Source organism: Ahaetulla prasina, chromosome 2, assembly GCF_028640845.1.
Source record: "Ahaetulla prasina isolate Xishuangbanna chromosome 2, ASM2864084v1, whole genome shotgun sequence".
Lineage (NCBI taxonomy): Eukaryota > Metazoa > Chordata > Lepidosauria > Squamata > Colubridae > Ahaetulla > Ahaetulla prasina.
The window spans coordinates 175090945-175118199 of record NC_080540.1 but is presented as its reverse complement, the minus strand read 5'-3'; the positions used below and the strand labels follow the sequence as shown (position 1 = coordinate 175118199).

The 27255-nt window shown below is 39.0% G+C and overlaps 3 protein-coding genes across 7 annotated transcripts in view; 2 read left to right on the top strand and 1 right to left on the bottom strand.

Annotated features, from left to right (window-relative positions):
• The window catches only part of FGD1 (FYVE, RhoGEF and PH domain containing 1), a 67093-nt gene extending 63649 nt beyond the window's left edge, over positions 1–3444 (top strand). Inside the window, exon 18 of the mRNA XM_058167655.1 lies at positions 185–3444. Within this exon, the coding sequence (XP_058023638.1) occupies positions 185–436 (252 nt within the window). The 3' untranslated portion in view covers positions 437–3444. The remainder of the gene's footprint in view (positions 1–184) is intronic.
• On the bottom strand, positions 3267–25042 carry TSR2 (TSR2 ribosome maturation factor). 5 transcript variants are annotated; one of them, XM_058167660.1, is made up of 6 exons: positions 25019–25042; positions 10485–10575; positions 9753–9844; positions 8845–8942; positions 4430–4571; positions 3267–4029 (listed from the first exon to the last, which is right to left on the bottom strand). In XM_058167660.1, exons 2-6 carry the CDS (start codon positions 10519–10521, stop codon positions 3916–3918), a joined length of 483 nt encoding a protein of 160 aa, XP_058023643.1. In that variant the 5' UTR covers positions 10522–10575; positions 25019–25042; the 3' UTR covers positions 3267–3915. The 5 variants fall into 5 exon arrangements, with proteins under 5 accessions (XP_058023643.1, XP_058023644.1, XP_058023639.1 ...); XM_058167661.1 differs by lacking the exons at positions 8845–8942; positions 25019–25042 and adding exons at positions 15211–15341; positions 19772–19925 and having other exon boundaries at positions 4430–4600; XM_058167656.1 differs by lacking the exon at positions 25019–25042 and adding an exon at positions 19772–19904.
• Positions 25043–26987: 1945 nt separating this feature from the next.
• The window catches only part of WNK3 (WNK lysine deficient protein kinase 3), a 106672-nt gene continuing 106404 nt past the window's right edge, over positions 26988–27255 (top strand). Inside the window, exon 1 of the mRNA XM_058171594.1 lies at positions 26988–27144. The gene's annotated coding sequence lies outside the window, so the exon portion shown is untranslated. The remainder of the gene's footprint in view (positions 27145–27255) is intronic.

The window sequence follows — 27255 nt, the reverse complement described above, 5'->3', positions numbered from 1 at the left end:
CATGTCATCTTCTCCCCAAAGATAAAAATCAGCTGTCGAAAACCAGTGGGCTCACCTGATATGAATGCTCAGTTAGTTTTGAATCCCTTTGGGAAAAGAGAAGTCTGAATCAGAAGGGCAATTGAACTCCGCTCACCAAGTCAGTTTAGGGCTGTTTATAACCTACTGCTCTGTCTTCCTGCAGGATGTAAAAGCCCTGCGCTCAATGCCTCTGATTGGGTTCGAAGTAAACCTTCCTGAGCCCAGCGAACGGGTGGACCGACGCCATGCCTTCCGGATCAGCCAGAGCCATCTGTGTTGGTATTTCAGCCCTGAGACTGAAGAGCTGCGGCAGCGATGGATGGAAGTGTTGAGCAGGGCAGGCCGCGGAGAAGAAGCGAAGGCGCCACCTTCAATTTTGGAGGCCGATGAGGATACGGAAGCAGAGAGAACCTAAGGCATGGGCCTGAGGAACTGGGAAAAATGGACTCTGCCCACATGGGGACCTTGCTCACTATTCTCTGACCAGTATACTTGAAACTATTTTTCCTTCTTCCTCTTTCTCTCTCGCACTTTCTCGTTCTTTTCGTCAGCATCCACCATAGCCATCTGACCTGTCCTCAGCCATGTTCTCTGCCATACCCCAGCCATAGGGATAAAGCACATGCACTGAGATTTGCTCCAGGCCAGTTCTTCCCACACCATAGCATGCAGTAGCCCACAACCCCTCCCCCCCAACTTAGTTCCTTTCATGTTCTCTTCTATGCATGGAAAAACTGATTTGAGAAAGTGATTTCTTCTTCTAAGAATGTGCTTCCCCCTTCTTTTACCTCTTGGACCAAGATCTGTTCTTCCAATTCCCCCACTGCTTATTTAGCACTTACTGAACTCCAGTGATTTGGGAAGACAAAAAATGGGGGAGTGTCCTTTCTCAAGTATCTTTTTGCCTCTTTGTTTGATAATTTATGCCTCTAATTCCCCATCTCTGAGATTATGTAGGGTGTTTCAGTCTGTTGCAGATTTGATAGGTAGGCAATTTTCCATTATAACTTGAAGCCATTCTAGCAGTCTTGATTTTTGTGCCAAATGGGAGTAAATCTGGGCTGGGTTAGATTGAGAGAAGAAGAAAAAAGATTTTTTTTTTTACCTTTGTACAGCTTCTCTCTTGAGGATAAGTTTTTCCTCATCACAAGAACTCATGAGTTGGCTACATCCCCTTATTAATTTTCTGTTATAAATTGTGGAATCCTAAGACTGATTTCAGTTCCACTAAACTCAAGCTGTAAAATCCTCCAGGAACCATTTGGATAATGCCCGCTCTTCTAATTTGGTCCTTTTTTCAATTAAATTGAATGGCAAAAGAGAGCTATAGTTAGCTACTATTAATGGATCATCAGGTGGGCGCTTGTGTCCTTTTGTGTATTGTTGGACCGGATCTCCTATCATTTTTCATCACTTGGCCATATTGGCAAGAACTGATGGAAGTTGAGAGTTCTGCAACCTCTGGAGGGTTCTATCTCCCCTACTACTGACCGAAAAAAGCATCTAGAAAATGTCATCTTTCTGAGGATCACAGGGCATAGACATGCTAAGGGAGAAAGTTTCTACGGTGAAGAGTAGAGAGAGCTAGACTACATACATTAAGTGGGAATACGACTAAGAGTTTACAAGAGTCCAGAGACTTCAAATCTCATACATTTCAATGTCAGTATTTCACCCCAACTTATTTAACAACGGGTCTGTGCCCCCAGTGGCTTGTGAACTCTCAATAATGGGGCTGGGGAGATTAGACTTCTTGGGTCAAAGCAAAGGTGCAGAAAGAAGTTCTCAAATTTATCAGCAAGTTCCATTCAGGTGGCCCAAGGGAGAGAATGAGGAACAGTTGAGAATATATTTTGCCTTGGAATTCTCTTAACGATTGGTGAAATAAAAGACCAGGGCCAAATTCCTGCAGACTGCCAAAGTCTTGGCTTAAGACCCACAAATATTAGAATATGGTGCTAGTGCAGTATTAATTTCTCCATTAACACATACTGTAGTCCTTGCCTTATGATCACAATTGAGTCAGATTGTCAAGTGAGAGTTAAGTGACTTTTGCCCCATTTAATTATCTTTCTTGCCACAGTTGTTAAGTGAATCATTGCACTTGTGTTGTGAACCTGGCTTCTACATTGACTCCGGTTTCAAAAGGTGATCACATGACCCCAGGACATAGCAACCATCATGAATACGAGTCGATTGCCAAGTGTCTGAATTTTGATCACATGACCACAGGGATGCTGCAATGGTTGTGTGAAAAATAGTCATATTTCACTTTTTTGATGCCATTGTAACTTCAAACGACCACTAAATGAGTGGAGAACTACCTATATAAGCAAAAGCAGCCTTTTTCAATAACCAAATTCAGAGCTCAGTTGCTTATAGCTGTGGCAGCACAGTGGTTAGAATGCAGTATTGCAGGTTCTTAACTGCCGACTGTCAGCAGTTCGATCCTGACCGGCTCAAGGTTGACTCAGCCTTCCATTCTTCCAAGTTCGGCAAAATGAGGTCCCAGATTGTTGGGGGCAATATGCTGATTGTGAACCGGTTAGAGGGCTGTGAAGCACTGTGAAGCAGTATACAAGTCAGTGCTATTGCTATTTGGTTTTCATAACGCTGCTCAAAAAATGGGGAAAGTATTAGTGAGATGTGTATTGATTTGCAATTTTGGAAACACTTCGTGCTGTTTTCAAGAGCCAGTCTCCAGCATCAAATACCCAGGAAAATACTGTCCCTGACAGAAATGAAGGCATTCCTTTGGCAAATAATGTGAAGTTCCCAGCTGGCTTAACATGAATCACTCCTGATCTAGGTAATGGGAGAGAGATGTGTGCGAGATTCCATACTAAGTGTGGTTATTACAATAACAGATGAAGTACTCTTCTTTCCTTGAAACTAAATGCAGGTGCTTCCTCTCCTAGACACAACGCACTTAAAAAGGTTAACATTTTAGGCTCTCTTTTGAGCCTTATTGGACTATCTTGGAAGTTCTTAAAATTCCCTGAGGTATCCCTCTCCTTTCCTCCCTTTTTTGCTGGTACTGTTTCAACACACAAATGAGTGGAGATTGTGTATGTGGGATTTTAAAAAGAAACAAAAACAAATCCTTGCCTTATTTTATGTAGGTTTGCTGGTGTTGCTGTTGGTACCCATGGTATTCTTTTATCTTCGCCCTCCTGTGGTGTAGAACTAGTGCATGTAACTTTTATATTAAAAAAAAAAGGCCTCAGTATTAAGGGATATACAAAATCTTACCAAAATAATATTTTATTGTTGCTCTTGTATAGTGGCTGGCCACTGCAAAGGTTAGGGGAAGGGAAGTTTTTCTTGACCAAAACTTCCTGTGTCCTACCATCATGATTTGTGTATTGTCCATTTTACTTTTCGTTTCATTGTTGTATTTTGTTTTTCACTGTTCTTTTTTTTTTTAAATACAAGATTTTTTTCTGTTACACTCTTTTTTTTTTCTTTGAGTATGAGTGAATGCAGTCCTTTCTTTGCATAGTAAGGATGGTTAGATTTTGCCTTCCTGGAAAGAGGAGAAATAGTTGCCTCCTTTCCAATGACTTGAACAAGATGATCGATGAACAGCACACAGCAGAATAACTTTCTCCAACAAAGAACCTACACTGTTGTTCAATGTTCGTTTCAAACTCCGGGAAGAACATCTTCCAATTTTGAGGGGGAAGAAACTTTAAATATTAAAAATATTTTATGCCAAGTTGAATTCCATTCAGGCTCTGTAAAGTCAGGAGCAAAGATACAGTCAACAAAGTGCTTCCAATGTGCCCAGGCTTCTGTGGGAGCCTGTCATGTGTCCTATAGAGAAGTTCAAGGCTTGGCAGCACAAAAGGGTTCACTGCTGCATCTGTCCAGATCTGCCATAGTTTTTTTCCTTCATTTCTTTTTCCTTGTCACCAGCATCCATCCATCTTCAGTGGTCCTATCTGACAGTGGAGACGGGTTGCTTTGTATTCCATTCATGCTGGAACCAGCACTGCAGTCCATGGCCTGAAAGTGGAAGAAACAGCAAAGATGTTCGTTTTTCATGGTTTTTTTTTTTTTTTGGAATAAACTAATTGGCTCCTACCATTTGACACAGCAGTTTACTCAAAGCAAACATGTAGTGCCTAGCATAAGAGCTTATATTAAAATTTTGTTAATTTTCAATACCAAGTGACTAAGCTTTATGATACCAGCCTCACAGAAGCCTAATCCAGGCAAACTAAATTCTCACAATCCCATAACACAATTTTAAGAATTGGCTGAGGCTTCAGAATCGGCTTATAATTCTTCCAGGGCAAATGCATTCTGCAGAACGTATCCCAAAGCCCTTCAGATTTTGTTCAGATTTACAAAGTCACTTTGTACGCAGGCTCAATCTCAATTTTCAGAAGAATTTATTCCATACCTCTTCTGTTTCTTGTTCTTCTTCACTGCTGCTTTCTGCAGCTGGCTGAGATTTGGCAACTGCTCTCCTAGCCTCTTGCTTCTTCTGTCCAAGGTGGATAATGGCATCACGCATTGCTGCTATATCTCCCTGATTGCTCTGTCTGAAAAACAGGCACAGTTGCTGGCTTACCTATAGCATGGAAGAGGGAAAGATCGCTCATTACCTTGGAAGATCCAACAGTTGCTCCATAACTGCCCTGAGTCCTTCGGGAGAAGGGCGGTATACAAATATAATAAATAAATAAATAAACAAACAAACAAACAAACAAACTGGTCTACCCCACCACCCCTTGCCTCGTCCAACTCAGCATTGCTGCATGATAGAAAAGACTGCTCAATAAATCAAAGGCTTTGACTAGCATCCCTTCCCCCAGTGAAGAAAAGTTTGTCTAACTTAAAAGCAGCTTCCTCGAGGTCTCTTTTCTCCATGCCAGAAAAGAATGTCTCCCGATTCTTTAAGCATCAGAGACTAAAACCATGTACATTTTATTAGATAAATTTATGACTACTTTTAACTATTCTTCCATGGTAATGGATTTATAAATTTGGGCTAAAATTACAGCCATCAAGTGAGCAACATCTAAGAAGCATGTTAGTTAAAAAGGAAGCTATTTCAAACACTAAAATAAGATGGGTTCACATGTGGTACTAGCCATGGCTTTCTGACAACAATGGCCTAATTCACACTCAATACTATGCCAAAACAATGGAATTCTTGGTGTTTACATATATACACATATATCCAGTTTTGAATCTACAAAGTAGCAAATGTCTCTCTGACTATATTTATAGAACAGGTTAACCCAAGTTTATTAAATTTAAATGGCTCTGGTTTACATGCCACCTGTACCATTGACTAACTGCATTGGCTGAATTCATGCAACTCATTGAGCCAAAAATTCACTGAATCACTAGGCAAGCAAACTGTACAAAGCTTCGATTAGTTAAAACAACTTTCCAAGTAAAGGCTAATTTTAATCCTTCAGAGCCAGGGGAACATCTGGAGTTGTTTAGCTATTTTTGCAATTAAGGCTTTTTAGCAAGTCTCATCAGCATTAAATATATCTCAAATGATCAAAAAATACCAACGCTTAAAATAGTTATTCTCCCCTTTTTCATTTTAGCTCATCTCCCCCTTCTCTCCCAGATAATTGTTGGCTCCTAAAGTTAATTCTGGGACAAGCTTTGAGCTTGGCTTTTCTCCAAAACAATGCCTTCTAGACGAATGAGACAGTTAAAATAAATCATAGTTTACTGAGTAAGCCAAAATGGAACAATTTTTCAAATAATATAAAATCACATTATGGTTTAGAGCAACACGTGGCCGGTGAGTGGCTGTGTACACAATACGCTAAGCTGTGTGTTGAATAAAATAACAATGGCCATACAGAGTTCTTATTGTACATGGTTCCACCACATGCATGCTATTGTCTTTGTATTCTGCTCTAGTCTCAAGAATTTAGCTGTCTTGGTAATAGTTATTTCCTCCATAATACTTGCACTGGAGGTCCTCTTATCTACATCATTGTTAATATATATGTCCAAGAGCAATAAGGACCAAAAGACCATTCACATGACATGTTTTTCTTTCAGTTTTCTTTCATATCACAGCTCTGGTCATCCGTATTTCTTTGGGCTACACCTCTGGGGAAAAAGCAGTAATCCTTTTTTTTTTTTTTAGGTTTAATGTACACATCAATATCTTCACTTACTGGGCACAGCCTCTTTTGTTTGTAGCTGTTCTTAATGAGAATTTTTCTAGTGTCTCAGCCTTTCCTTCGTCAGTTCAGTTATAAACATCTTTCAGTGTAAGTATTTGCAAAAGTTCTACAAGGAGGTGGCTATTACTTTAAAGACTTAATTTTAAATCAGAGATATTACTGGATGAAAACTGTCTTAGTTTTTCGAACAAACTTCACATCCTTCTAATCTGTATTCAGTTGTAATCTCCAGAGTGTTTGAAGCTCACACCTATTAATTTTGGCAATAACCTTCAAGTACAGCTAGGTTGATTTGTGGAAGGGTGGCAGGCGGCAGCTCATTTACAAAGCTTTCTATTTCATTGATTCTGAGTAAACCAAGATAATTAGCTTTAGAGATTATGGTCCAAAAGAGACTAAATATAATTTAAGACTCATAAGCTCATATAAACTCTGTCATTCTCCCTCCACAGCCCCCAAAACGGTACAAAAATAAACCATAAATAGTTTAGAAGCCACAATAGCTGCATTTGCATAAGACAACCCACCTTGAAAAGAAGCCCTATCACGTTTTTTGAGTACATGTGATCAAATTAAGCCCCACCCATAAAATTAGCCCTAATTTGACCCTGCCCACCCCGGGGTACAAGGGGTGAGGCGAGGCACACAGGTAAAAAATAAGCTAGGGTGGGGATGAGGGGGTGGAGTTGCCCTACTTACCAGGCCTCACACATCTTCACACCTGCCTCACCTTCTGCGGCCACTTGCCTACCAGAAGGCATCTGAAGGCAAAACAAAGGCCAGGGTAATGCGTGCGAGTGGCGGCAGGCGGTTGCAGAAGAAGTGAGCCAGCAGCGGGCTCTTGCTGGACGGGGCAGGTGAGTAATTAGAACCCTCCAAAAAAAGGCCTATCCATTTTTTCGGGGGTCAAAAGAAAATAAGACCCATTCTTCTTTTTGGAGAAACAAGGGTATGTTATGCCAAAAATCTGCTTAGTGGGCACTCTGTGCATCCACTAAGCATTTGTTAAGAATCTTACACTTCTCCAGGAGACTGTCATCTACAGTGCAAAAACGATGACCTAGCATTTTACAAGCACTTGGCTCATCAACTGGCCTTTTCTTCTTCATAACTGCAATGCTTCCTTATGGAGCAATAGTGCCCCACTCTGGCCAGCTGGAGAAGCAAGAACCATTTTAAATCCTAAGCACTAGTTTGGCTAGGCTAGGATATAGGTAGTCCTGGACTTAGGGCCGTAGTGGAGCCTCCTTTTCACAATTGTAAGTTCTGACAGTTATAATTCAGGTCATGTGATGGGACCCATTTTTTACTACCTTTTTTGCAGAAGTAACAAAATGAGCCCATTGTTTGCTATGGGCGAACAGAGTTTTTGCTGAAAACGTGAAGTAAATGCCACTTTTTGGTGAAAACACTGTAAAACATGGTTATGCAACTACAAACTGCTGTAAATGACTTTTAGGTGACCATCAGAACTTTGGAACTGGGTTGTAAGTACCTTTGAGGGGTATCTAAGTGACCAGTTATAAGTCAAGGACTATGCTGTGTGGGATCTAGCATATTGCACTCATCCAACTAACTGCGGCTCAGTCAGTCTACCTTAATGCAACACATGAATCCAGACACTTCGTTGTAGAGTCCTTGGTGCTCCCTGAGCTTGGTTGTATTGCTCGTAGATGTTTCATTACTCAACTAGATAACATCAATGTTAGTGATTGGATACCCAGACAACTTTATCAAAATGTGCCTAAACATACATACATACATACATACATATTCATATATATATTCATTCTTTTATGTACACTGAGAGCATATGCACCAAGACAAATTCCTTGTGTGTCTAATCGCAATTGGCCAATAAAGAATTCTCTCTTCTCTTCTCTTCTCTTCTATTCCACAACCAACACAGTGTTCTATGAAAAGGAGAACACTGCCATGCATATAAAACTTCTCAGAAAAAAATCAACACACTATTATAACTATGTGACATCACTAGAGCACACAAACTAAAACCCTCCAAAATATTTTAAATAAACCAAAAGACCCAGCAGCCCAAGGGAAAAAAAAACATACAAGAACAAGGCACTATCTAAGAAAGACAGGCAGAAGACTAGCAGAGTGTACCCATGAACATCAAAGACATGATGAAAACTTAAGTCTCACAATGCATGGACAGACTTGACCACAATTTCAGCTGGGAAACTGAGCATCCTAGGTCAAGCCAAATCTAAAAATACCGATTTAGACAAATCAGCCATCAACAGACACATCAAAATAAACCATATTTACAGGTCATTCAAAAGAGATAATAAAAAGAAGGAAACATAAAGACTAATACACATCCCCTGCACAACACATAGATAAGCATGGATTAACACCAGACAATCATACAGAAAACAGTACCCTAGCTCCAAAGACTCCACCACAGTTCAACAGAATATATTCTGTTTAATTGGGATAAAGTGGGCTGTTGCTAGGCGATTGATGGATTAATTATTTCACAATAATTTCACACAGATGTTTATTGGCAACCCTGTACATTGCACAGGCCACAATAAAATAAGCATCTTGTTGTTGATTCCAGGTATGTAAGTGTTTAAAAATAACCAAGGCTGTCATATTCTGTCACCATCACCTTAACTCCAACACGTACTTTGCTGAAACTGCATAGCCGTGCAAGCACTGGAAAAAGCACAGCTTCTCTAAGGAGGTACTGACAGGCACAGCAAGTCCTCCCTTTCTCCCGAGCACCTGTTCAACAACAAGCAGCACAATCTTACTTAAAACATTTCCTGGAGAAAAAGAGAGGCACGGGAGAAAGACACAAGTGTAACTTTTCTTCCCAGCAAATGCAGGCTACATTTTGTTCAGTTCTGCAGGCAACAATATTCAGTTGCAGTAAAGTTGCAGTATGGGCAAACCCCCTCACCTGTTGAAGACTTAAAGAAAGAATACAGTGACACAAGTAGTCCTCAAGTTACGACCACAACTTAGCCCAAAATGTATCGCCCCATGTTACGACTTGCCAGAGTTGTTAACTGAATCATAGCATTTTTAGGTTAGTCAAATGGTTGTTAAGTGAATCTGGATTCCCCATTGATTTTGCTTGTCAGAAGGTCACACAAGCTGAGCACATGATCCTGTGACACTGCAGCTGTCAGAAATAAGAACCACTTGCCAAGCATCTGAATTTTGATCATGTGATCATGGGGATGCAGCAGTGGTTTTAAGTGTGAAAAACGGTGATAAATCACCTTTTTCAGTGCTGTTGTAACTTTGAATAGTCACTAAATGAACTGTTGTAAGCCGAGAACTGACTGACTGACTGACTGACTGTAAGCCAACTTGCAAGGAGTTTTAGGAAGCATCTCAACAGGTGCATCAATTGATGTTGGAAAAAGCTCTTGATCTGTCTGAAAGCTTTCAAAGACAGAATGACTGAGAAATTATCTACGCATGGGGCCATTAAACCCCCATATAACTTCTCTAACTGCACATTACCCAAGAAAAGCATTGACAGTCAGAGGAGAGGAGAGGAAAAACAGAGTAACAAACAAATACCTGAGTCAAGCTTCCATCTTCTATTATAGTGTTAAATTCATTGTTCATCAATTCAGCAAGGAAGTCCTCTATCTCCTCTGGTTCAAGGTCAGCTGTAGAGATTGGACACAGAGTCAAATAGCAGAATTGCACAGGAATTTTCAAAGATGACCAGGGTTAAACAGTTTCTAGACCACGGGTTTCCAACCTTGGCAATTTTAAGCCTGGTGGACTGCAACTCCCAGGCTTAAAGTTTCCAAGGTCGGAGACTCCTGTCTATTGGCTATTGTTCCATCCAATGTAACCCTCCAAGTCTCCATGAAGAAAGCACACAAGCCAGTTCCAGGCCTTTTAATTGTATTCATTAAGCTTTAATAACTTGCTAAAATAAGGAACGTACGATAGGGTTTCTGATCCTAGAGCCTCTAGAAATGTTGATTGGGGCTACTAGGTGGTCATTATTATCCTTAAAGTGATAGTCCAGTTCATGCTTTTGAAACTAGAATAAATCTGAAGAGTTATCTCAATTTTTAAATGTCACATTTTAGAAGGGTCATCATGGCAGGGAGGATTCTAACTCCCAAGGGCTTCATATAACATTCAAGACCCACATTCTGTGTCATACGTAACACAAGTTTCAGGTTCAGGCTCTTCCTCTAGCAATGAATGACTAAAAGATCAGAATAGTCTACCGTCGTAATTCCAGATACATCATGGGCCATCTACCATTCAGGTAACAGGACAGAATCTCACCATTGCTTTCAAAGTATTGCTCCACAGCCCCCACCATCCATTCAGCTTTCTCTTGGCTATGTGCCCCTCCAAAGCCATTTTCAACTGCTATCTGCAATTGGAAAAAGACAAGGAAATGTTCATAAACAGCAACTGGCCAGTTGCGCAGCAAAGGGTTGCTTGGGGTGATAATTGGCACAATTTAGATCATGAATAAATAATAGCACAGAATTATCTAGCCAGTTCCAACAGTGCTTCCAGTCCTTGGCTGAGCTCTAACAACAAAGCTAATTTGTCCTCCATGTTGCTTGTTTAGATTCAGGAACTGATTAGGGAAAAGCCACATTTTTCCTTCAGTGTGGGTTTCAATAAAGGTCTATTGGCATTATCAAAAGACACATATCCTTGAGATAATCTTGGAGCATTCTTTTTCTTTTTGTAAATATAAGATTAAGTAAATTCATGTAAACATGTGTCATTTGCTCGACAGCTAAACTAGCAATACAAGAAAAAGAGCATAATTGATCTTTTCTTACATTTATTCAGATTTTTATCTTCTATATATACTTTCCTTTTGGTCATGGTCAGTCTGATTTTATTAAATCACTATAGTTTTCAATTCTGTTATGTATGAGAGGTGGCTCCAAATTCTTTCTAAATTCTTTTCTCAAGTACAGCATTCTAGCTAACTGCACTTCCTCACTAGTTAGCGGCACACAAGCTGTGTCCTTTACTACAGAGCTTAGCTCCTTTGCCAATAGTTTCAGAATAAAAGAAAATTACCATATAAGGAGCATACTTGTACAGCCTATTAACACATGTACAGAATGGGGAAATCTAAACAGTGAAAAGCATCTGAGTACGAGTTGTATCTTGAAGTTGAAAGTTCACTTTTTGAATATATTGGTATTATTAGTTTACATAATAATATGCATTTGTTTACTGAAATGCTTTTATTCTTGACCAGATTGGAATAAGGTTTACATAACTATGGTGAACCAAATTTATTGGTGGAAAGTGGTACAATTTCTTCTAAGTTCATTCCCTGGATAAATAATTTAACATCTTACTGTCGTCACCTCAACAGAAAAGTTACTTCCTCTCTCCTAGTTTCTGTCCAGACAACATATTTTATATAATGTATTTATATGGGAGGTGATTATATTCTATCTCTCATTTGCTCAGTTGATTATGAAGAATTAAATATTTATCATCCTGTTATATAAACAGACTGGCTAGGCTTGCATGCCATAATGTATTATTAGCTAGCCAACGCATAGTTTAGCCTATCACAATGTGTTCCTTTCAAGTCCTGCTGTGCTGCCTCAGTGTGGCAGGCTGGGGTGAGGTGGGTTGTTGTTCCTGGAAGGAATGAGGGAAGAACACTGGGGATGTCTGTCAAGAATGCAAAGCTCATCCTAGCTGCCCTGTTAAAATAGGCAGCAACAATATATAGGATGATCACTTTAATGACAAGGGCAAAGGCGTCATTTTTTACTGCGTAGAAAAAGGCAACGGTAAACTACAGGTAGTCCTTGACTTACAACCATTTGTTTAATTGCACATTTGTTTGAACTTGAAACACAACTGAAAAAAAGTGACTTATGACCGATTCTCACACCTATGATCATTACAGCATCCCCATGGTCACGTGATCAAAATTCAGATGTTTGGCAACTGGCATGTATTTATGATGATTGCACTGTTCCAGGGTCATGTGATCACCTTTGCAACCTTCCCCAAGGTTGTGGTCAATTGTGGTCAAACGTCAAGGACCACCCACACTTCTGCATTTTACCTAGAAAACCACATGGCTAGATAAAAACTGATTGACACTCTAGTGTAGGGGTCTCCAACCTTGGCAACTTTAAGACTTGTGGACTTCAACTCCCAGAATTCCTCAGCTTTGCTGGCTGAGGAATTCTGGGAGTTGAAATCCACAAGTCTTAAAGTTGCCAAGGTTGCTCTAGTGCATAACTGACTTTACAGTACCTGAAGATGGATCCCTCATGTCAAATGGCACTCAACACACTATTGAGGAAAAGCTCAACATCCTTTGAAGTACTAATGGTATTTATGAAGTGGCTAGATTCAAACCTCTAGAATGGCTAATTCTGATATTGCCATGCAAGAAAAAAAATCTGAAGCTGAAAATCAGAATTATAGTGGGAGCATGGAAATTAAGACGTATGAACATGTGAGAAGGCTGAACACAGTAAAAACTGAATCAATTACACAGACATATTTGGTGTCAGCATCTTGAAATGGACTGGAATTGGACACTTTTAGGTCAACGATCAATTTCCTACTCTGGAAACAGAAACTTAACAGAGTGTACAGCTGTTACACAATATTCTTAATTTCCTATATTAGCAAAATAGTTTTTAGGAACATTGATGCAGAACAGACTTATATATAGGACAGGAGATACCAGATGGTTTTAAAAAAGATGAGCAAGAGCCATTATTGCCGCCGCACACAAAACAAACTAGCAAAAAGGTCAGTATGTGCTCCATTGATTATTGAGAAGCCTTCAGTTATGTTGATCATGTCAAGTTGGAGAAATATGCTTAGAAAAATGGGAATCCAAAAACACCTTATTGTCCTCATACAAAACTTATGCAAGACTGGGAAGTCTCAGTTTGAAGCTAAACAAACTGACTCCAAGCTGACAAGATAGGAGATAACTCTTCTCTTACCTATTCAACCTATATGCAGATTATACAGTCCAGGAAGACAGACTGGAAGAAGATGAGCATGGTTTTGAAAATGGAGGAAGAAACATCAAATGCCTAATGATGCTACTCTGACAGCTGAAAATGCAGAAGATTTGCAAGCTGTAGTAATGAAAATCAAAATGCAAAGGTTGCCACATAATAGTTGTCTAGATGGCCCAGGTCTAAGAACCCTAATATGCTGCCTTAATAGTATTTTATATATATATAAATAAATATATTTATGCATTTTCTGAGGTTTTCGCGGGTGTTTGTATGTAGGTCTTTGGTTATTCGGGTTTTCTCCCGCGTAAAATTGGACGTGTCTTGGCGACGTTTCGACGAAGTCTCATTTGTCATCTTCAGGCTTCAGCTTCGTGCTTCTGGAAGCAATGTGTGATTGCAGCTGTTTCTTCCTTTTTAACTGCTAGTGGGGGTTTGAACTGATTGGGTGGGAGCTTGGCTGTGCTCTGATTGGATGGGTTTTTTTGTGCTCTGATTGGATGGGGGTGTGTCCTGTTTGGGTGGGGGCTTGGTTGTGCTCAGATTAGTCTGAGTTGCAGGGGGATTTGAGCTGGTGAGCTGCATATAAATATAAATAAATAAAAAATAAATAAAATAAATAAATAAAATAAATAAAAAATAAAATAAATAAATAAATAACAATCAGAAAACAAACAAATAAATAAATATATAGTATTTGTACCCCACCTTTACTGTTTTTACATATAACTCAAGTTGGGGAACATATCCAACACACCTTCCTCCTACAATTTCCCCACAAGTATGTCAGAAATAAGCAGGGAGGAAAAAGAAAAGCACTGATGTAGTGGTTAAAGCACCAAAGTAGAAATTGAGTTGTGTCCTGCTTTTGGCATGTAGCCAGTTGGGTAACTATGGCCCTAGGAAGAAGCCAATGGCGTATCACTTCTGAAAATCTTGCCAAGAAAATTGCAGGGACTTTTCAAAGCAGTCTGCAGGAATCAGCATTGATTTAAAAGCACGCACAATAAAAGTGGGAGGATCAAGATAGATACGCAAGACAAGGATAATGCAATTCCAATTGACATGTTTATTCAGGATTAAACTAGATCAAACTGCTTAAATTCATATGACATTGTAAAACATAAACTAACACATATGGGAGTTTTACACAACATATTAGGCTAAAATTCTATCAGCTGCTTTGTGACTCAGATGCTGTGGGTATATAACAACACATACCAACTTATCTCTTTTGCAGTAAAAGCCCTAAAGAAAAACACAGTTCCATAAATAAACAAAAAGGAAATTAAGTTATCAGTAATAAGGTGGATGGATTCAGTCACAATGGCCATGTGTGCATCACTGGGAAACCTGAAGAAACAAGTTATCATGAAGAAAATAGGAGGTTGCAAGGAGTCAAAAACGACTTGGTGCCACATAATGAATAAATTAAGCTTGATTTCTGGAAACAGCCTTAGTTTTTAGCAACCGTAGAAAAGATCCGCTTCTCCGTGCACAATTTCACTAAATAAACACCAATCTAAAAGCAACCTCATCTACCAATTCATTATACACATTAACACCAACGAAATCCGTTTCCATTTGAACAACTTCGTATATCAACGTAAGGGATAGCGTTTATACAACACGGTAAATCATAGATCATAGACTACCATATCTGGGGCTGCAAAAATCCCGACAATCACTAAGAGGCAGTAAAGGTTTCTCTATTTTTCTGCCGCCCTGAGGCCGTCGGCATTTTATAGGTAGGCGCAGTAGCCTACCACACCTGACTGCTATTGCATAATCCACTAAACCAGAAACTAAGAAATGACATTTGCCTTTTGTTTTGCTCGCCAAGTCGGAGTGAGGCTGAGAAGTCGCCCCTCCAAACAAGTTGATCTCTACCTTTCCCAATACTATATTCACTGCTCCCTTCATGTAACTGCAAGCTCAAAAATACAGTTTATTCTGTATTCGACAGCTCTTCCCCCCTTCATTCGCCCACCCACCCACGCCTTTTCTCGTTACCGGGAAAGGCTCCTAACCTGCAACACAGCCCAACTGTCCAACACCGCTTGCACGCCCTGCCTGAAAAGGCCACGTGCCTCCTCCTTCGGCGTCGCCATGTCAGCTGCAGGCAGCCGGAAGTCAATCCCAGAATGATCGATCAACCGGTCTGGAAAAGAAAAGTAGACCTAAATAAACGCCTGCAGAGTCAGCCAGAGCTTCGCGGGGTTTCTCCTCTCATCAAGTACACCGATTGAACAGTTCGAATTTTGCTTTGTACCGGGCGGTTTATACATATATAACTTTTTGTATTTCATTAGGGATTTCAGTGAGCTCAAGTGCCAAATTCTCTCTCCTGAAATACTCATCCAATGTCCAATAGTTGAAACTGAAGAAGGGTTTTAAACTTTGAAGATTAACAGAGTTGGAAGGGACCTCTTAGGTCATGTAGTCCACCCCCCCGCCCCAGCAGGAGACCCTGCCTACACCATTTATGACAAATGGCAGTCCAGTCTCTTCTGGAAAGCCTCCAGTGATGAAGCTCCCACAACTTCTGAAGGCAACTTCTGGTCCATTGGTTGATCGTTCTCACATATTTGCCTACAGTACTGTAGTTGGATCAGGAACTGAAATCTTGTGGATAGTCATGTTTCTTAGCCTGAAAGCTTGTGACGGAAGTTACATCCATTGAAAGAGTAAGAATCATACATTGTTTTTGCACATAAAATGTGGTTGCCCAGTTTGTGGCTATGTTAATGTGTTGTGCGGCTATGCAGTTACATGGGCTTACTTAGGCAGCTGGGTGAATTTAAAAAAACAACAACTAGTTCAGTTGTAGTTAACAATGGGTTAGCATGCTATGCAAACTTAGCCAGACTTCACTTTACTGAATAATAGTTAAACTTATTCCTGAACAAACATACATACACTTTTTGACTTTTTCCCTTAATAATTGCATTTGCACAGTACATCTAACCACATGCTACACTGTAGTTTAAAATGTTGTGTCTACCCTTCCAGTTAGGTTATGGAATCATTGCAAGCAATTCCATACAGGTATTAAGCATACCCAGACAATTGGGTTTAGTTGACCAAGCACATCATAATGTCACAGTAGATAAAACATATAACCTTGAAAGACATAATTTAGAACTATTTTGTAACAAATTTTACTACTTTGAAAATGAAGACAATTGCATTAACGTGTTAATGAGAATGATAATACTTTTAAAACTATCAGCACAGCAATCAGTAATAAAAAAGTTTGTGAAAGGTTTGTTCTAGATACGTTAGAATCTACTTTATTTAATGCTGAATTATAACTCCCATTATATCTCCATAACATGGAGTACTAGAATAATAAAAGTCTCCATCAACTAATTAAATTGTAACTAATTGCCCTCCAGATATGCTACAATACATTTCTATCATGTTGGCAGAGGGAACTAGACTACAACAAATCAGAAGAGAATGGAATATTGAAGATCTGTCTCCAACCTTAGTAACTTTAAAGCTTGTGGACTTCAACAGCAAAGCTGGCTGAGGAACTCTGGGAGTTAAAGTCCACAAACCTTAAAATTACTAAGGTTGGAGACCCCTGACCTATAGGTAGTCTGTTGGGTTCAAAGAAGATACATTGTTGTACAGTTCATCTGCGGACATGGATATGGCTCTGCAATCCCAGTCTGGAAGTGCAGAGTCTAGCACATTGAGGGCACTGAAAGTCCATTGTTGTAATAATTGTTGGTGTTATACTATGATACTGCTCACAGTTTTATCTATCTATTATCTATTCTATCAGTTTTTGGCCGTGCCTGTCTTCAAAGCCAGTGGAGGCTTCATAGCATGACTTGCCTCTGGTTTCTGTCAGCAGCCACAGCTTCTAGTTCCTTTGGCTAGATGTCATAGTGATATAGGATTTCCTTCACTGTATCTTTGTAGCAGTAGCATGGATGACCTTGAGGGCTCTTCCGGATCTCCAGTAGAGAGCAATTGAATAGGCATATGGTAGTCATCCATTCTGATGATGTGTCCCACCCATCACATCTGGGTCTTTATAATCAGGGACTCTATGGTGGTGGACTGCATATGATCCAAGAACTCGGTCTTGCCAACAAAAGCCAAAGATGGAGTGGAGAGTATGCATGTGAAGATTCTCCAGTTATTTGGTATATTGTTGACAACAGAGTCCAGAATATCCATATAGGGGAAAAGGGATAATTCCAGCTCTGTAGATTTTCAGCTCTGTGGAGTTAGGGATGGCTGTGTTGATTGAACACTCTACTGAAGTACACAGTTACTTGAGATTATGCTTCCCATGTATTTGAAAGTTTTTGTCAGTTGGATGTTGTCAAGAGTGGTTTTTGGTTCTGGGGGTTGTTATATGGCATGGGCTAGAAAAGAACTTCAGTCTTGTTTAGGTTTATAATCAGGCTGAAGAGCATAGCAGTGCCTGAGAATTAGTTAAGCGTCAACTGTAGATCACTATCTTTTGGTGCCAGGAGTGCACCCATCAGCAAAGAGAGTTTCTTGAATGGTTGTATGGAGGCACTTGCGTTCAAGTGGTGAAGGACAGAATTGTCCAATCAGTATCTACTGTAGTATACATTCCCTCCTTTAGACTCTGGACAATATGTGACAATAGACAAGTGAAGAACAGTTTTAACAAGACTGAGGCTAGCACACAGCCCTGCTTCACCCCATTAGAAATGGCAAATGCAGCTGACATATCACCATTATAAAGGACTGTTCGGTCATTCAGTTGTGGAGTAATTGAATTAACTTCATGAATGAATTTCCATGGTATCCATGTCTCAAGATGGTCAAAAGAGCCTCCTGTTTAAACTGTCAGATATCTTTGTTCATTGAGATTGCTACTATATTAATGTATTTGATCCCATTACACTCAATTATTTGGATTCATATAATATGCTGAAACATAGGCTACTGGGCCACATTTCAGCCAAGTGTTATACAAATCTATTACCTATTTCATGTGTAGTTAGTTTGCAGTTCAAAAAAGGGGATGAATTGAATAAATTATGATTGCTTAACCATTGAGTTAACTACTATGGGAGGGGAGGGCAAAAATCCAGACATTAACTACAACTCTGCTTCTAGATTTATACATACATACATACACTACCACCACCCCTATAAAACAGATATTGGTGTAATTTAAACCGATCATCCCACGCTTGGGAGTAAGTTCCACTGAATTCTATAGGATTATTTCTAATTAAACATGTATATGATTACTCTGTGCATTTAAGAGGAAAAAAGTCCTATATGAATTCCTCAAGGACAGGAGGATGCCTTCTAGTTGACCTGGACTATAATTATTAGCACATTCTAAATTACTATGGCAACTGGAAATTAGTGGGGTTGTGTCCAATATATAGGGAGTGAGCTAGGTTATGAAAGGCTGAATAAAGTTTTGCAGATGGAAGCATATATTTTCTTCCTAGCTTTTCTTGCAAGTGCAGGGGTCTGCTTTTTTCTGATCAACCAAGTGTTGATCCATTTGGTTGTGACAGGAATTGACCAATCAGCTTGTCGACTGAAGCTGACATCCTGGGCTAAGAGAATGACTAGCTCAAAGTCACCTAGACAGCTTTCATGCAGAATTCACAATCTCCTAGTTTTATGCTTGATGTTTTAACCATTAGACTAAACTGACTCTTAGATGGGAAGATAAAGGTCTCTTTTAAATTTTCTACTAACATTAGTTGGATTGGTTATAAATAGATCATCATATACTTAATCATATGCATACTGTAACGTGGACATTTCCACACTGCCACTATGATAATATGAAAACCTGTCATTGTTAGAGATACAGGACCATGGCACTGGCTGGAATATGGTATGGATGGATCATTATATGAAGGTATTCAATAAAACTAAGGGAACTAAATAAGGGAAAAATACATGCATTTAAAATCCTGTCCATTATCTTAAACACATTCATGCTAAACAATGAATAGTAACAGGCTTGATAAAAAATTAATTTGCTTTGCTGCTTGCTACTTTCTTACATGCAAGAATAAAATTCCTGGGATTTCAGAGCCTAACCATTTCTCCTAACATTTCGCTGGCTTTATCTTTGGTCATATCTGAATTACCCTTTCAAAACCACCTCAAGTATGAATTCAATGATAATTAATTGTCCAGATTGACTATTAACTTTTTCCTGGTTTCAAAAACTAAAGTCTATTTTATTTAAAAATAATTTTTATATTTGTATTTTCTGTGAAAAAAACCTATGGTTTATAATGCACGAACCTAGCAAGGTAGGTTCATACTGCATTATCTAGTTAAAAATGATAGAATCCAAAGGGGGGGGGATCGCATTGAATTCATAAGGAGGTAGGCCCAGTCACTATACGTGGAATTGTAACCTATTTCATCCTGGCAACAATTTTAATATGTTGTTTTAGTGCAATATACGTATTACATGTTTAATTTGGGCGGCACCTGGGCCGTCATATTCAATCCTATAACACATACAATTTTCAAATAAGCAAACCCAACAAAATGGCCGATATTCAATTCCGACCACTGTATGCTTCTCCGCGCAAATGAAACACACGATACTACCATTCCCAAGAAACTCTGCGCGAACGAAGTCCAATGGAGTTAGACCGAAGGCACCAGCGAAGCAATCGAATCGACGCCCGCAGGGGGGGAGGGGGGAGGAGAGGGATTTGATACACGCAGTCACGCACGCGCGCTGGCGTTTCCCTTCGCTCCTTTCTTCTTTTTTTGGCACGCGCTGTGCTTCGCCCGACGCGCGGCGCTTCTCCTCTCCCTCGCCCCGCCCCTCCCAGCGGTCTATGGGAGTTAGTTGGGATTGGAAATAGCATGAGTCTCAAAGTGAGGGGAAATCATTTATCCGTAAAGAGAAAGGTTAGTAACCTAAAATGGAGACGACTCTGAACGATTTGGAAGAGTTTAACAGGATTCATATATGGGCCAAGGAACTCAAATCTCAAATCAGGACATCTTTGAAAGGAAGAAAAAAAGAGGTTAAAGTCTGCTTTTCCAGAGAAACTTAAAAAAAAAAAACCACCGATATAATTTTCATTCCATTATTCCCGCAGCCAACCTGTGAGGTAGACCGAGCTGAGAAATGAATAAGTCATTCTGAGAACTTATTGAGTTTAATACGGCCGCTTTAGGCCTGCCCTGGCAGAACAGCGAATCTACGGTATTTTATAGGTTGCCGTAGGGCAGTCATGCATAGGGAGAAAATAACTAAGATGAAGCAGAAACGATACAAAATGAACAACAACTACGTTAGGGCTAGGTAGAAGATAGGTCAGTATTTTGTGGTAGACCTGTAGTTACTTGGATTAGTCAAAAATTCAGGTTTCCAGTTACTCAAGAAAAGGCAAATATCCTTCACTATTTCTTCACTACTTCTATTATTGACATAAAACTGAGAGAAAGCCAGCTAGGGGCTTTTTCCTCGTGGCTGCATTAATGTAGTGTGGGAACAAATCATTCTCTGCCTTTTCATTCCCCCCCCCCATCAATCTCAGCACTCCCCCAACTCCTTTACACACACACCCTTTGTTTCGCCAAATGAAGCAGGGAAAAAAAAGAAAGAATGGGGACTTTCTCATCTCCTCCTCCCCTCTCCCAAGGGCAGACTGCAAAACCTCTTTCCCCATGCTTCCCATCCTATACAACTTTTTGGCATGATGAAACGTCTGCCAAAAGGCAAATGACTGATAATTAAATGGTCATAGGCTAAGGCATGTACACCTACAGGTAGTATCAGATAAATAACATAAGGACAGATCTCTGTCCCTAAATTTACACTGAAATTATTTACTGTGGACTGACCAGCAAGGTTTGGGCCAGCAGAAACTGGAAAAAAAAGATAGCAAAGGTTGCCTTCATGGTACACTTTGTACAGATCAAGGATATCATGTATTCAGGTTTGGAAGAAGTCTTCAGACTGAGGCAAGCAGCATGCGTGGAAGACTTAGCTATGGATTTATATGAAGCAGCTGTACTGTAGTTTATCAACTTTCTTCAGTTTTGGTACATAAAACTTAAATTCCAGAGGTATATGCTTCAGTCTTTAGTGGTTGGCTCTAAGGAATAAAACAAAAACAATGTTGACCCTGAAAACTGAGGTTTACCTCTGGAACTATGAGATGGTGTGAGTGAATGAACTGAAAGGACTTACTTTTACCTCAGAGAGCAATTAAAGGGTACAGGTTTACATCTTGACAGCAGCCGGTTACTAAGAATATACTCCCTGCTTTCCTTTTTGGAGTGGCTATCATATCTAGGTATTTCTACTACATCCATCCATTTATTATCTACAATGTTATGTTTGCTGCTCAATAATGGGATTTATTGCTTTGTTTTTTTAAAAAAAGACTTGCAATAAGAGTATTTTTTTTAATCTCAACATGCCTCATTAGCTTTTTTTTTTAATAATGTCCCAGCATAATAGAAATGAAAATGTTTGGCATATTCTTTGTAGAATTGCAGATTAAAAGATGAATGATATAGTATTGCCTTAGATATTCAGACACAGCAAAGGTTCTCCCCAATGAATAATCACATAATATAAAATAAGCAATAATTTGGTTTGCACAACATGTCAACCCATGAGAAATTGGTCCATAGTTTATTGACTTAATTGCCTGAGTTCTACAGTACATTGAAACTTAATGATGATTTATTTGGCTCAATTTTCTGGATTAGCATAACACATAAAACAATCAACTAACCATTCAGGCTGGAATTTGTGCAGCATATCAGGATAAAATATAGTTGGCTAATTGATGAATTCATTCTCTAAAGTTTGTAATAGAAGGGATTTCATATCACTTTCATTTTCATATCCATTTTATTTTCATTTCGTACATTTCAGAATGTGTGGTACTAACCTACTGTTTGCATACATTTCTGGTCTTATTTTCTTGTCCTCAGTGTTTAAGGGTTTTTCATATGCGTCAAACACTTCGAGATAATCCAGACAAGAAACCAAAACCATGAGTGCTAACATAATTGTGAGGTTACAGTAACAGAATCTTGCAAGTCTGAAAGCACATCTCTCCTTGGTTGCTTTTGTTTTCCACAAAACCAGGGAATGTCCTTCTGAGATATTTACCATGCTCCCATTTTTTCCATGGGCTGAAATGTCTCTTATTTGACTGTTGCCCTGGCTGTAGCTCTTGCATCTCAAGGACATTCCCACATACCATTACAAAAGAATGTTCCTATAAGCCAATCAATTCACACTGACTGATAAGATCATCCATAGCAGTGTTTCCAAACACTGGCATGTGTTTCACATAGAGCGCATATGTAATCTGTATGGGAGACAAGTTATTTTCCCAAATTAGGCAAGAGAAAAAGAGGAAAATACTGTAGAAAAGGAAGAACAAAGTATCTAATGGAGTATATTAAAGCAAAAGGATTTGCAGATTTCTAAAGTCCAGAAATAGAATAGCTTCTGAAGGCTCTGAATTTAGTGATCAAAATATGATATCGTGTTTCCCCCGAAAATAAGACCCTGTCTTATATTTTTTGAACACCAAAATAAGTGTTTGGCCTTATTTTCGGGGAGGTATTATTTTGAGGCGTGTAGAGCAAGATGGGGCTCCTCTTGCCATCTTACCTGATTTCCAGCTCTGTCTCCCTAACCCTAAACAGAGGAAATGGCAGGGACTGGCTGTGCATGCGTTTAAATATTTTTTGGGGAGGGCTTATTTTCAGAGGAGGGCTCTTTATCCGGGGAGGTCTTATTTTTGGGGAAACATGGTAACATTCTGCACATTCTCATTTTTTTGGATTTTTTTTAAAAATAGGCTTACAGCAAACCAGTTTTCACAGTGGCAGACACGTTTAGTTAGTTATGCTCACTTATTATTTTACTATTAAAGCAAAAAAACATATTGCCAGTAGTAATATTGTAATTTTTATGCCCTAAAATTTACCATGTTTGATCAATGTAATAACATGTTTGTAATAGTCTTTTCAGAAAATGCTAGCTTTTCATTTCTATATTGGGTCTGTTAAAGTGTGACCAGTAGGATTTAAAATTTTTATTTATTTTATTTAATATATGTAGCCACCCATCTTTCAAAATGTGACTCTGGGCAGCATACAATTAAAACCATTAAAACCATAAATCAGGCAAACATAAAAAATGAAGAATGCAGGAGAACTGCATTCATTTGACATTATATAACCATGACACAAACTCACAATGGGATCTCCAAGGTAGATGGAAAAACCAAGGTTTAAGGGCTTTCCAAAGGCAAACCGGATGGGGCCAAATTCACTGGAAAGAGAATAATTAGGGCTAACACCAAAACAGTATTACAATATTACCGCAACTAGCCTTAAAACTGGCAGTGACGATAATGAAGTGGATAGCTTATATCAGTGACGGCTAACCTTTTCCGGACAGTGTGCCCAAAGTGTGCGTGCACAAATGCGTGCTTCTGAACCCCCAAAATGCAATGCACGCAAGACCTCGTGCATGCGGCAAGGCTCCTGCACGCGCCTACCTCCCGTGCGTGTGCAGCAGAGACCTGACGACCAGCTGGCTGGTGGGAGGTGCGCATGCATGTGGGGCGGAGCCGAACTGTAGTGATGGGTCACGTGCCCACAGAGAGGGCGCTGCGTGCCACCTGTGGCACGCGTGCCATATGGACTTACATCTTTTTGGATCAACAACCAACAATAAAGAAGCCAGAATCAAAAAATACTCTACAGACTACCACTTGAGTAGCAACAAAAGTCCTGGAGTAGATTTTCAGATGCTGGGATATATCTATACTTTTTTCTGTTTATTTATTTTGCTATTTATTTGAAATGATTAGCCACTAAACTCCAACAAGAAAGCAAGTTGGAGGCTTGTTTCAGTCCAGTGATAAGCAAATCTCAGGCAGAACTTTTGGAAGCTGAAAGTTGTAACTGTGTTATCATTATTTTTCTGAGATACACCTTTTGCTTTCTGCTGGAGCTGATCTTCACTGTTCAGGCTTTTTTAATTGTATACCACCCAGAGCCATATTTGTGCAATGGGTAAGCTATATAAATCTGATAAAGGGAAGCAGTCCTTTTTACTAGTATCTTAAGATGATAATGGTATATTTTTGTAAGTACTTGTGCATTTTTTATAATGTTATGTATTTTTGCATTTTGTTCCTTTTTTCTTTTTCTGTTATTTTAAAAGCAATAAAAATTTTAAATTAAAAAAGATGGCAGGCTTACAGGCTTGGAGGAGCAGCCAAGATGGTGAAGTGAAAGCACCTAGCAATCAGAGTGCTCTGATGAATTTCTATCTTTATCTTACATTATCAGACTAATCCCCCTTTTTAATTTCTGGGTTCTGTGCATAACTATATTTGACTAATATTCAAACAACTGGCCAAGAACTGAGATTTGTTTATACGTGACCAGCAAGACAAAATAACACTATGTTAAAGAGGAAGAAATGACAAAGAATGAATTCTGGCCCATACATACTGCTCAAAACATCTTAGCAATAAAAAATAGATGATCTAATAAAATTTGTTTAAAAGGCATCTGAAAACTAAAATGTAAGTGATGACACCACCAAAATTACAGTCTTGGCAAAGTCAAAACCAGAAATCCAATGCACAAATGATGAGTCCAAGGAGAGGGACAAGAGAAACATGGAACTCTAATTCAGAATTTTAAGCACAGCACAATAAAGATAACAGAGCTGAGATTTGAAAAGTTGTTCACAATTTTTTCTCTCAGGAATTGATAACACTAAGCCATGCTGAGCCTCCACAGCTGAGGCATATTGCTCATTAGAGTCTACTCTCCTGCTGGCCAGTTTACCTGCAGAGCTCAGCCCTTCTGCTGCATCTTCAAAAGAGGATTGTATCTGGTTGTCCTTTTTCCTTCTAAGTTTTCCCAGCATTAGAGCCTTCTCCAGAGAGATAGGAGTCAAAAGTAATTCTTGCCCAACCCTGCAATATGTAGTACTCCCCAGTTTGATTCTACATATCCTCTCCCAATTGATTACATAATAATTTTCTAGTACCAATTACTTTCTTCAGTGCTGTAGTAGTTTCTGGGCAATGTTCAAGGACAGGATTCAAAGTCTAGTATATATATGGGTTGTACAAAACATGCCAAATCTTAAACCATGGTTAAGAAACTAATATGGCAAGCAACGCTAAATGCATTTCATTTTGTTGTAGTGTACTGTGAGAACAAGTTATCACGTTAAGCCAAAATGTTGTGGTTTGAGATTTTTTTGGCAAGAGTGTGTGAACATAACCACTGCGGTTTATAAATCAGGGATTATATCTTGGTGTATTACACAAAAGGAGCCATATAGATTTGATTGCAGACTGATGATAGGATTGCCATTTTTATACTCCTGATGTAAAACTGTATTAAAATAGATGGGTTGTTGCACCATAACTCCTTTAGAGTCTGCTCTGTAGATTTTCTATTAAAGACCATTTTAAACTGTGATTTCCTAGTCTGAAGTATTTTAATATCTTATTTACAGAATAAGAGTTTTGAAAAAGAAAATATATTTTATTAATTATAAAAGTATACAAAATAAAAAGTGTATTTTCAGAGATACAAACAATAGGCATAATCTCTAGAATTTTTCCATTTTGTGAAAAGGAGGAGGAATCTGTTTTATAAGTACTATAGTAAAAATGATTTTAAAATAATCTGTTCCACCATTTGTGTAATTGCTCATGGGTATATTGAACTAGTATAAAATGTAAAATAAAATATAAACTAGACATAAATCTATGTGGTTGCTAGGAATAAAAAATGACTTGATGGCACATAATCAATACTTAACTATGAACTGGAGTCTTAGAATTCATATAGAAGCATATGTACCTTTATTCTTGGAAGTGCTTTGAGTTCCTAGCACTCAATGAATGTGTTGTATGATTTAATAATTTTCTCTTCAGTAACGTTTTGTTTACTTAGAAAGTAAATAGATTTGCCAATCTTAATTTTCTAGATCCCCTTTTGAAAACTGTGACTGAGTTAGCTATATTCCAGTCTAAGTACATAATTTAGTAATAATTTATCAAGCAAAGATTGTAAAAAAAATGCTTTGCTGGAAAGATGCTACTTCAGATTTAAAATCCTAGAGTGAAAATATTTGTTCACTTTCTATCTTTGAATTGGTTGTTTATTGATGTAATGGCATGGTTTGGAGTGAAAATGGAATATTCCAGACTTCTCTGGAACCTTCTATTCCCAAATTTTTTAAGATGCAAATATATTTTGTTCTTGGATAAATTTACATACTGCAATTGCTCTTTTTATATAAATATGTTAGTATTTAAGATTTTTTTTTGTACATGTATACAAATTTTTGCTGAACTTGTGGCAGATATCTCTACAGTATTAATGAATCTTTAATCACACTACATTAATTAGATATATGTGTACAAATGACCTACTATACTGCCATCATACCCACAGTGATGCATTGTTAAGAACACATTTCTTTGTCATCCGGGTAATAATATATCTCTGTCTCCCTCCTTAACAGAGATTAGATGGTTTATCCCAGTAGTTTGCTTCATTAAGACTTTGTTCCTATATCAAGCTTTCCAAGAGGGCTTGCTCTGCTTTCATCTTCCCTTCCCCCCCTTCTGTGAATGTGTGTGTGTGTGTGTGTGAGAGAGAGAGAGAGACAGAGAGAGAGAGAGAGAGAGACGAGGGGAGGGGGGGAGATTCTTTAGAATAGTACAGCCCAGAGTAGAGGTGGAAGGGAGAGGATTGTTCTTCACCTGCTTATAAGGTTCACCATTACCCGGAAGTTCTTTCTTATAAGGAGGTGGGGGTCTTTTCTCCCTTGAATGCAGTGAGCATCCTCCAGCTCCTCTTTGCCGCGTCCATGGGGTTTGTTTGAGAGGAGTCCACAGAGATGGAGAGATGTATTCCCCTTGGCGTTGACCCAAACCTTAAACATTTGGGTAAGAAGAAATAATTATAAAGATTTTTCCTTCCTAAAAGCGGGTGGGTAGTAATGAGAGAGCGGAAGAAGAAGAAGAGGAGGGGTGCCTGGGCGGCTTTTGTGCATGTGA

Excerpts from the sequence above, each read along its gene's own strand:
- TSR2 (XM_058167661.1), bottom strand. The coding sequence starts at position 15,291 with ATGGCGACGCCGAAGGAGGAGGCACGTGGCCTTTTCAGGCAGGGCGTG. Across the intron at positions 4,601-9,752 it reads AAGATGGAAGCTTGACTCAG|GTAAGCCAGCAACTGTGCCT; the intron begins GTATTTGTTTGT and ends TCCATGCTATAG. Across the intron at positions 4,030-4,429 it reads AAGAACAAGAAACAGAAGAG|GCCATGGACTGCAGTGCTGG; the intron begins GTATGGAATAAA and ends TTCCACTTTCAG.